We start from the raw sequence: 10,892 nt of genomic DNA, 5'->3' as shown, positions 1-10,892 counted from the left end.
GCTATCACACTATTCAGTTCCTCAACATCACTGGAGCCCAACCTGGATGAGTCCTGTAACCGTTCTCTAAGATGCTAGACTACTGATCCTTGCTGGAGAAAAGCACATAGCTTAGAAGATTGGAGCTGCGGGATCAGTGACCACCAACCTCAAGTGGGCCCTCAACACTGCCAGCAATCCCTCTATCCTAGACCCATGGTGCTAGAACTTCTCAGAACTGACTCACTCTTCCATTCTCTCCACCTCCTTGAGTCACTTCCGGCTGTTTCTCCAGTATGAACAACCTCTCCGTATGTCCCAGAAACTGCAAACAAGTTCTAGTCTCTTATTCATAAGTTCTCTTAGACCTGCACCTTTATACTTCTTGAACCAAGTATCTACACTCCCTGCCTCGTTTCTCCACTTGCTTGCCTGACCTGGCTCCTGCCCTCACCACACCATCACTGTTGTCAACAGGCCACCAGTGGGTCCCAGTCAGTCCCTACTTGGTCTCTGTTGCCCCAGCACAGTTGACCCTCCTCCTTTCCCTGTGTTTCTGTGATCTCCAGTTGTCCATGTCTATGTCAGTCCTGTCTCCTCTGACCCCTGGAGGTGGGCCCCCCTGCAGACCCTCTGCTGCCATCTCATTCAACTCTAGAATTTTCAACTCTCACCCACAAATCTGTATCTTAAGGCATGTTCCTCCAACTGCCCACTCAAATGATATTGCTTGCTCAATATCAACATGACTAAACCAGAATTGGAGTCCTGGTGTGGCTCTGTGGAGTAAAGCACTGGACCACAAGGTCGACTTGAACCACAAGGTTGATGGTTCAAACTCACCAGCCGCTCCTTGAAAATCCTGTATAGGATCGCTATGAATTGGAACCGACTCTATTTAGCAACAAGAAACCTGAATTGGAGTCCTGGCGTGGCGCTGTATGCACTAAACTGCTAATAGCCAGGCGGGCAGTTCAAACCCACCAGCTGCTCTATACAAGGTTGCTATGAGTCGGACCGACTTGATGCCACTTAACAACAACCACCTGAATTCCTTCCTTTCAACCCACATCTCTGTCATAATCTTCCTTCTCCGTGAATGTCATAATGTCCTCTTCTCAGTGAACGGCACTCCACCCATCCTGTCTCAGTATATGGGCCCAATATATCAAGAGCAATATTTGTTAAATGAACAAATAAATGCTTGACTCCTCCCTCATGCTCCACACCTGCCAATTCCACCTCCTCACATATCCTTTTAGTCCATCCTCTCTGCTGCTTATTATTATTAATTCAGACGGGCTAGCTCCTTTGACAATTCAAACCCACCAACCGCTCTGAGGCAGTCTGCTCCAATGTAAATTTATAGCCTCGGAAACTCTACGGAGCAGTTATACATTGTCTTACAGGGTTGCTATGAGTCGGAACGACTCGACCGCAGTGGATTTAGTGGAGTACTTAACATCCTTCAAAAGCTTCCTAGAACTTTCAGTTAAGACAGGGATCTTGTTGTGGTGTGCCTGTAGTGCGAATCAACGCACTGTCCGGCCCTCCCTGGACTGTGGCTTGCTTTGGGAGCTCCATCTCCGTAAGCTTTCACAGCCCAGCTCAGTAAATGAATGGAGTGAATGAGGGAAATAATGAGGCCATTCTGGGTAGTAGGAGCTTTCTTCTAGAGCGCGCATTGCTCTAGAGCAAGACCCAGGTTGGCCGCCCCCTTCTCGCATTACGGCTAACTTGCTGCCGTCCCAACCCCCGAGCCAAAGACGTGGCTGGCAGTAGCCAATGGAACAGTCTATAGGAACGCCTTCGGACACGTTACACTCGGGAAACCCAATGTATGCCTCCGGAAGCGAGTCCCGCCCGCTCCGCACGCCTCTGTGCTTTCGCCGGCCAATGGGCGCGGCGTGCGTAACCGTCCAAGGGGCGGAGCGGGGCCCTTGGCGCGCTGTCCCGGGTGTTGGTGCTGTCCGGCCTTCTTCCCACGTCGGCGGTTTTCAGGCAAGAGCAGCCTCGGCTTTTGCCCAGCACAACAGAAAGATGGGGTTTCTGAGCGCCAGGCGCGGCCTGGAATGGTTTCTGGGCTTCTACTTCCTCTCCCACATCCCCATCACCGTGTTCCTAGACCTGCAGACGGTGCTGCCGCGCGAACTCTACCCGGTCGAGGTGAGGGGCCTTCGGGTCGGTCCTGGCCACCAGTCGTCGAGTTTGTGGCTTCCATGCTCCACAATAACCGTAATGCCCTTGCACCCCACCTGAGCTCCCCTCCTTCCGTACCCACTTAGAATTAGTTACAAATCGGGCCGCCTTTCCGCTCCCCACAGCCGCCCGCCTCGGATCCTGCTGCTGCTTCGACTCTTTTATTGCTCTTCAACTTTTTCGTTCAGCTTGGGAAATACAGAGTGTATTCTTCCCTTTTGATTTTCTAACTCCAGATCTTTGCACATTTCATTGTAATGCTTGACTTTGCCTTGGAACTGCCCTTTGAAATCTGTTCAGCTCTTTTACTTCATCATTCCTTGCATTAATTAGCTTCTCCAACAAATCTACCTAAAGATTTGATTTTGCCTCTGCTCCTTCTCAAATGCTTTTTCTTTGCAGAGCAGGTGTTCTTAACCTGAGGTCTGTAAACCCACAATGTTTACGCAGAGTTGTGTGTGCCTTGTGGTCTCTAGGATGACAGCCTATAACTTCCATCAACTTTTCCAGGTGTCTATGCAAGGTCGGTTTGAATTGCAAGGTCAGCAGTTCAAGCTCACCAGCTGCTCCTCGGAAACCCTATACAGGGTCATTAAAAGTGGACGACATTTAACAACAGTGTTTCCAAGGGAGCACAGTGGCTCTCTAGAGTAAGCACTGGACTGCAAACCACAAGTTCAGCAGTTCGAGTCCACCAGTCATTCCACAAGACAAAGATTAGACTTCTGTAAAGAATTACAGCCTCTGAAATCCTAATCAGGGCCGCCGTGAGTCAGAACTAACTGAATGGCACTTAAAACCCTCCCCCAATTCAACTCGATGGCACATAATAGCACCAATATGTCCCCACCGCATAATCCTCTTTGTTCTTTGTTTCTAGACCTCTGACTGTCCTTTCCATGGGAAAGGCAGAGGTGGTGTGTAGCAAGTGCACCTCACTGCAGTCTGGGGACTTTGTTCTTCCAAGAACTGGCTGAGCATCTTGGGCAAGCTCAAACATATACAAGGTGTATTAGTTTTCTATTGCTACGGTAACAAATTACCACAGATTTAGTGGTTTAAAACAACATAACTTTATTCTCTTACAATTCTAGAAGTCTGAATCAAGGTGTTGACATGATCAGTTCCTTCTGGAGGTCTTGGAGGAGAATCCATTCCTCGCCTCCTGGTGATTGTCAGCATTCCTCTGCTGGTGGCCCCATCACTTCTGTCATCTCAGTGCTTTCTTCTCTCCTGTAGTCCGCTCCCTCGGCCTCCTTTTATAAAGTCACTATTTGTGATTACATTTAAGATCCACTTGGATAATCTCAAGATCCTTAACTCACCCCCAAATCCTTTTTATCACCTCAGTTGGTTCCAGGGATTAGGACTTGGGTCTCCCTTATTTGAGAGTGATCATTCAGTCTACCACATAGGGCCAGGTAGTATGTACTCATTCTAGGGGCAGGCACAGTTCTGCACTAGCTCTCACTTTCCCAGAAGAAAGAAAGCCAACAGAGCCACAGTTTCAGAACTCAGGTGGACCACCTGTTTGTAATCTGATGTGATGGGTCCCTTTAATACTTGATACTTAGCAAGTAGGAACCCTGATGACTAAACAATTACTGCTCAACAGTTCAAACCCACCCAATGGCTCCACAGAAGAAATCTGTGGAAACAAGGAAACCATATGGGGTAGCCTCTGTAGTAACAATTACAATTTGCATGGCACTCTATGTAGCTATTCCAGACTTAAGTTGTTGATTTCTTTATCCTTTTTGAATATGCTGTGCAGAAGAGGTCGCTTTGAGTCCACACCGACTCGATGGCACCTAACAACAATTACCATAATCCATTCTCACTGGTCACAAGCTACAATTAAAATGTGTCCAACAAGGCAAAGGTTCCATTTAAACTTACATATTTGATTTGGTAAAGTTATGTCAACTTTATTTTTTTTTAATGTTGACTTAATGTAAAAGGGCAAGGCCCAGTGTGTGCTTGTGTGAGAGACTGATGAAGTTTGAAAGCTTTAACTCCGCATTAGCAAGCAACACAGGAACCTGGGTGGGAGTTTCGGGGTCGATCCAGGCTCTATTTACTCTTTAATTGTGGGAAAGATACATTGTGTCTATCAGATTATTCAACCATCTCCATTATAATCTCCAAATTTTACATCATCCTTAACAGAAGTTTAGTGCTCCCTAAGTAGTCCTCTTCCCTTCCCTCCTTAGCCCCTCCTACCACGCCCCCAACAAACACTAAAAACTTTTATCTCTCTTTACTTGCCTATTTAGATATTTCAGGTAAGTGAGATCATAAAATATTTGACCTTTTGTGACTTGTTTCAGCATTTATGTTTTCAAGATTCATCCATGTTGTAGCAAGTATTAGGACTTCACGTCTCTTTATGGCTACGTTATAGTCCATTGAATGTATGTACCACATTTTATTTATCTGTTCATCTGTTGGACATTTTAGCTCTTTTCACCTTTTGGCTATTGTGAATAATGATGTAATAAATATTGCTGTCTTGGTATTTTGCGTTTCTGCTCTCGGTTCTTTTGGGTACATATTTAGGAGTGGCATTGCTGGATCATATGGTAAATCTATGATTAACTTTTAGAAAAACTGCCCAAATGTTTTCCACAGCAGCCATGCCATTTTACAATCCCACCAGCAACAGGTGAGGATTCCAATTTCCATCACAGCCTAGCCTCTCTTCCTCTTACTAGTCATTCTTGATGTCTTGGGTGGGATGGGCAGGAGGGATCATTTTGTTGCTTCACTACGAGAGAAGAGTAATAGAAAACCGTGAGTTACTCTCAGATTCGTTTTGGAAAATGCCAACATATAGCATCTGCATCGTCTTCCTCCCGATGCAAAAGGAATGGTTTCTCCCTAGAACTAAAAAGCTTCTCGAAAGTCTTGTAGTTAGTGGTCAAACTCAATTTTCAAATTAAGTATTTTTTTTTTTGGTTTGAGCCAAATAAACATTTGGAAAAGCTCTCACTATATTATGAAACAGTAGGAGAGTTGAACTTGGATTTGAACATGGAAAGGGAAACATTTCATAGTGTCATTTGCCAGGGTTACAGAGGAGCACAGCATTACTTCTATTAAAATAAAAGCTGCATGAACAACGAACTGCCACCTTGGTCATGAGACTAGCACTGCGTGGCACCTCACTACCATTCCTGTGCATTTTGATCAAAGATTCCATCAAAGGATTCGGATCAAAAAGGGCAAAATTTAGAATAGAATTTCAAATTCTCATGGACTTTCTAGAACCACAGAGGCTGGATGAACCCCTGATACTATTGCCCTGAAATATTTCTTTAACACTTACACCTAAAATAGCCCCTGAAGTCATCTTAAAACTGAACAATAGTTGAACTTTAGTAAAAAAAGGTCTACCTTGAGCATTATGCTCTTTTAAGAACTATCTGTGATCAAATTGATTATAGCAACTCAAAAGATTAGATAGGAACCTTACTGGGCAATGAGTCTGCATTAAAGAAGGAGGAGCAACTTGGAAAAGGAGGGTTGAGAAAGGCTGCACCAAACTCAAAGACTGTAAACACTGTTACTAAATAGTACATGTAGAAACTTGAATTTGTGTGTTTTGCTGTGTGTATTCTCAACAATAAAAAAATAAAATTTGGAAGAAGGACCAAAAAAAAAAAATGCTGCCAAAGAAAACAGGTGAATTTAGATCTCGTTTTCCCTCTTATTCGAAAGTAGAGAAATGCCATTTCTTCAGTAGGAATTCCCAATCCATCATTGAGAAATCCAGATATTCAGGCCAGGTGAGTTTAAAACTGACAACAGTGGTGAGTTGGGAAGTCAAATGTGAGTCAAGTGTAAATCGAAACAATTTCCTTATCCTTTTACTTTTTCTGTCTTACCTAATGATTCTTATTAATGACATTCTAATGTTTTAATAGGCTTAAACTTGAGTTTCTCAAAATAACATTTTATTGCATTCAAAGAATCTTAATATTTACTACATGCTGGATATTGCTCTAAAGACTGTATATGTATTAAATCGTAACGGTAATGAAGTTGTTGTTAAGTGCTGTTGAGTCGGTTCTGACTCATAGCGACCCTGTGTAGGGTTTTCAAGGAGTGGCTAGTGTAGTATGCATTATTATTATCCCTATTTTATAGAAGGGGAAACAAATTTAATGAGATTAGGAATTTCCTCAGAGCCAGACACTCTGTCCCTAGGTCCCATGCTTGTCACCATTCCTGTGGGTCTCTGCTTTCTGTTCCACCGAGCCATCAGTCCAGGCAGCCAAGCCACTGAACAGATGGTTTATGAGTGCTGGCTGGGTAGATGATTTTAAAGTTTTGGTTATAATCTCAGCCTGCAGAAATGACTGCTACATACAGGACAGGGCCGCCTCGCTTTATGAAATAGATGATGACTCTTTAACTCAAGTGTTCCCCAATTCAATTGAAACCAAAATAACAGGCTATTAGAAAAAACAAAAAATTAAAAAGACATAGGTGGCTGAGAGAGATTGTTTACAAATTGAGTTTAAAATGAATTGCTCAAGTGAACCACACCACGATGCTTTTAAAATCCTATAGTGAATCTCTGAAAGCACACAGAACCTTCCCATTGTTTCGTTTTGTTAAGTGAATTTAGAAAGCAAAAAAGAATCTGAAACATTTAGTCCAAAATGCTCATTTCCCAGATAATCTGAGAAGACCCCTGGAGAGGTTCATTAACTTAACCTTTATGATGATTTTCTACTACGGTACTATCCTGAAAAATGCTTGGAAGGAAGCAAAGAGAATTGTCATGAATTTCAATCTCAAATCAAGTACAAATTAGAGCTTGATTGCTCAATGAATTGGTTATCCAGCCAGAGCTCTTCTGAAGTCAGGATTACGCTAACAGAACGGATGTATCTGAGTATTTGCTTAAAGCTGGCTCTCTATCAGCAGTGAGGCCTCATAGTATTTCACAATAGTGAGCCTTGTCTTTGGATTAAAAATTAACAGGAAAATTGAAAATCTGACATTGGCGCTCTTTATTTATTTTATCATAGTTACGTGGCATTAAGAGCAGGTGTTCAGGACAAAGCTATCTCAGGAGGTTAAATATGACAGACCTACTGTAAACACATTAACTGGAGTGCAGGAGGCTTTGAGCTCTTAGAAAAGCACCAACCAGGCAGCCTCAAAATCACCTGCTTCCTTCCTTTGCCTTATAGACACACCAGCAGAGGTCTGCATCTTTATATTTGGCTGGGGAATTGTGAGGCTGAGGCCCAAGCCAGAACCAATCCTGCTAACTCTCAAGCTTTGCCATAGCCTAAAACTAGATAGTGTGTGGTTTGGGACTGAGCTTGTTCTTCCAACAAATAACCTAAAAGAAAATCTTTTCGAATTTGGGGAGTTAAGAATGGGAAGTCCCTGGGTATTGCAGATGGTCAACACACGTAGCTGCTAACTGTGAGGCTTGAGGTTCCCATCTACCCAGAGATGCCTCTGAAGAATGAGCTGGTGAGCCACTTCTGGAAAATCAGACAGTGAAACTCTCGGGAGTACAGTTCTACCCTGACATACACCAGGCCGCCATGAGTTGAATAAAGAAAGATGAGGAACTTTTATGTCCAAAATCCTGTCTTCACAGAGGTTAAATATCTCTCCCCCACCAAAGGGCAAGGAATTAAATCCATTTCTTTATTTTGAGGGACTCTGACCTTCAGAGAGCTTGATGTATAGTTTCTACTGTGAAAGGACAAATATCAGGAGAGCTTTTACATCTGTCCTTTACAAAGACTGGTAATGTTGGCAGAAATGTCATGTTTGTTCATTCAGCAGGTATCTTGAACCTGCTAAGTGCTAGGTACTGTTGATTTTGACAGTGGGCCACACACCTGGATATGTGTTTTCATGGAGTTACAGACCAATGCCAGGTTGTTCAAAGAAGGGGCCAGAAGAGCTGAGGAAAGCCTCACAGGGAAGGTAACACTTGAGTTAAAGCTGGTGAGCAGTTACTAAATGGCCATCTGGGTTGTATCGCAAAAGCTAGCTGAGGGGTGCCATCTGGTTAGTGAGACTCTTTAGAAGTGTCTTCAGATGAGGTGGAGGTATGGAGCCCACTCAACCCAGATAGTTGTGATTCGTTATGAATTACTGCTTTGTCTTCTTTTTTTGCAGTTGAGAAACCTGCTGCAGTGGTATGCTAAGGAGTTCAAAGACCCTCTGATGCAGGATCCCCCAGTGTGGTTGAAGCCCATACTGTTTTGTGAGCTTCTATTTCAGCTGCCTTTCTTTCCCTTTGCAGCGTATGCCTTCTTCAAAGGTTGGTAAATGTGGGGAAAATCACACTGTAGCTCCGAAATCAGATTCTGACATCTTTGGGGACAGAGAGGGTGGTGGTTCCTGTAGTTTGTACGCCTGACAGAGGTGGGTTCTGGAGCAGTGTGGGCTCTAATGGGAATGGCCAGAATAGAGTTTATATAGGGACCTTAGTGTCATTTGGGCTAATGTCTTTTAGGGAAGAAAAGAGGCAGTGATGTGATGTGACATGAGGTAAGGGAAAGAAGTAGATAACTAAACAAAAGTCAGGGTGGGGAGTGACCAAGCAGGGCTTGGGCAGAGGCTGGTCCCCTAGACTGTTTGATTACCTCAGTCTCACAAATATTCCTCATACTCCAAAAACCTGAGGCCACTTGAAGGGTGGGTGGTTGCCTTCCTTTTTTTTAACCCCTGCAGAATTAATTTTTGTATAGTTGGCATTTCCTTACCTGTGTCTTGGGTAGTATCATACTGACTTATAAACAGCTGCGTCAAGCTCATGCCTAAAGAGTTAAACTTCTCACTTAAAATATTTTCTGTAAGTGTTCCCATATAATTGATGCATTTATAAAGCAGACGGCCGTACCATCTTGGTAACTGAGCTGGTACAGCTGAAAATGTGTATTTCTCACTAGAGTCCCCTTGAATCACTGACTCTATCTTTTGGTAGAGCCTGTTGCTCATTTGAGTCCTGGTGGCATGGTGAGTTAAGCAATGGGCTCTAACTGCAAGGTCAAGTTCAAATCCACCAGCTGTCCCAAGGGAAGAAGAGGAGGCTGTCTGCTCCGTACAAGATTTACTCTTATAAACTCTGAGGAGAACGACCCGATGGCAGTGGGCTTGGTTTGGGTGGGTTGTTCCTCTCCCCTGTATACAATAGATGTCTCAGGATTCTTCTCACACACACACACACACACACACACACACACACACACACACACACACATCTTAGAACAAACCAATCTGATGTAATGGCCGTTTGCCCCTTTAAGTTTTTCTTAGCTGTATTCAGGACCACCACCCTAAGTTCTCTAGTAGTTAGTGAATCTGAGCTGTTACCAAAACACAGAGATTTGCACACTGGGCGGTATAACACAGACTCACATTTCCACTTGCTTGGAGTTTTCACTTAGAGGTAAACGATTGAACTGAAGGGAGCAGGCAAGCAGAGACAGGGAAGAGAGTATGACTTCTGGCCCTTGGAAAAAGTCATGAACAAAGCTACTTCTTCTCATTTTCGTTTCCCCTGATAACTTTAGGAAGCTGTAAGTGGATCCGCATCCCAGCAATCATCTACTCTGTCCACACGATGACCACTTTAATCCCCATTCTCTCCGTGCTGCTCTTTGAGGATTTCTCCAAAGCCAGTTTCAAAGGACAAGGACCCAAGAGTTTCCACGATCGACTCACCCTTGTATGTGTCTATGCCCCCTACTTTCTCATCCCTCTCATGCTTCTCCTTTTCATGCTGCGGAGCCCCCACTACAAGTACGAGGAGAAAAGAAAGAAAAAATGAGGGAACTACCATGGGCTCAGAGGGAAAGATGCCCACAGAGCATATTCCTATTCAACTCATTCATTGGAAAACTGCTCAGAACCCCTGTCTTCAGCAGCATTTCAAACTCACCAGCAGCAGTGCACAAGAGCACGATGCAGGCAGGAGCCAAGTCAGACCTCACCTTCCAAGGGCACTGGGTGAACAGCCTTGTTATTACCCGACATTGGCCAGAGGTAGGCACACAGGCTGTAGGGAAGTGGTGCCAAATACCTCGTAATAGGCCCGCGTTCCATTTCAGGATCACTTAGAGCAAAACCAGACCAGAGACAGGCAATCACTTAACAACAAATTGACTAGTGGAATGTGTCAGGCCGTTTAAAGTCCATGTCTCTTTAAAACTCATTCCAAGGAACCCTGGAGGGACATTGGGCTGCTAACCAAAGGTCAGCGGTTCATACCTGCCTCAGAAATCCTACAGAGCAGTTCTACTCTGCTCTGTAGTTATGAGGAGGCAATAGTCATTCCAGAACTGTATGGTATCTTATTTCCCCTTCCTGCCTTGCCCCAGAAAAAAAAAGGAGAGAAAATATACTGCAAAGCATGACTTTCTGTCAGAAACGGGTGAAACTAGGTGTTTGGTTTGTCTTAGGCGATTTTAAAAGTCATTTTGTTCATCTTTCCAATTCTTAGTCTTCTAATTTGTAGAGACCATAACCTATTTGTCCCTGTCCTCTGGTCTGTTAGCTCAAACCTGACATGAAACTGGGCCAAGTGATGTTTCTCCTTCCTAGTACATTTGAATCGTTCCTTCCATCTTGTTCTCAGAAGTGGGGGGAGGGGAAGCTGGAGATAGCATGTCTAGGGTGTGTATGTGTACAGGGCCGCTGTACGTTACAGTTTGGTGTTCCATTAGCTTTCT

General features: G+C 44.0%; 1 protein-coding gene across 1 annotated transcript; it reads left to right on the top strand.

The window, feature by feature from the left end:
• The first annotated feature begins 2,019 nt into the window (after positions 1 to 2,019).
• TMEM97 (transmembrane protein 97) lies at positions 2,020 to 10,174 on the top strand. The gene is given in 5 exon segments (XM_006878237.1): positions 2,020 to 2,145; positions 8,335 to 8,479; positions 9,735 to 10,012; positions 10,014 to 10,094; positions 10,097 to 10,174. Coding segments are annotated over 5 exon segments (708 nt in total).
• Positions 10,175 to 10,892: the final 718 nt, after the last annotated feature.

The sequence above is a fragment of the Chrysochloris asiatica genome, unplaced genomic scaffold (assembly GCF_000296735.1).
Source record: "Chrysochloris asiatica unplaced genomic scaffold, ChrAsi1.0 scaffold00266, whole genome shotgun sequence".
Taxonomy (NCBI): Eukaryota; Metazoa; Chordata; class Mammalia; order Afrosoricida; family Chrysochloridae; genus Chrysochloris; species Chrysochloris asiatica.
The sequence above is the reverse complement of the archived record's forward strand: the minus strand, read 5'-3'. Positions and strand labels throughout refer to the sequence as shown.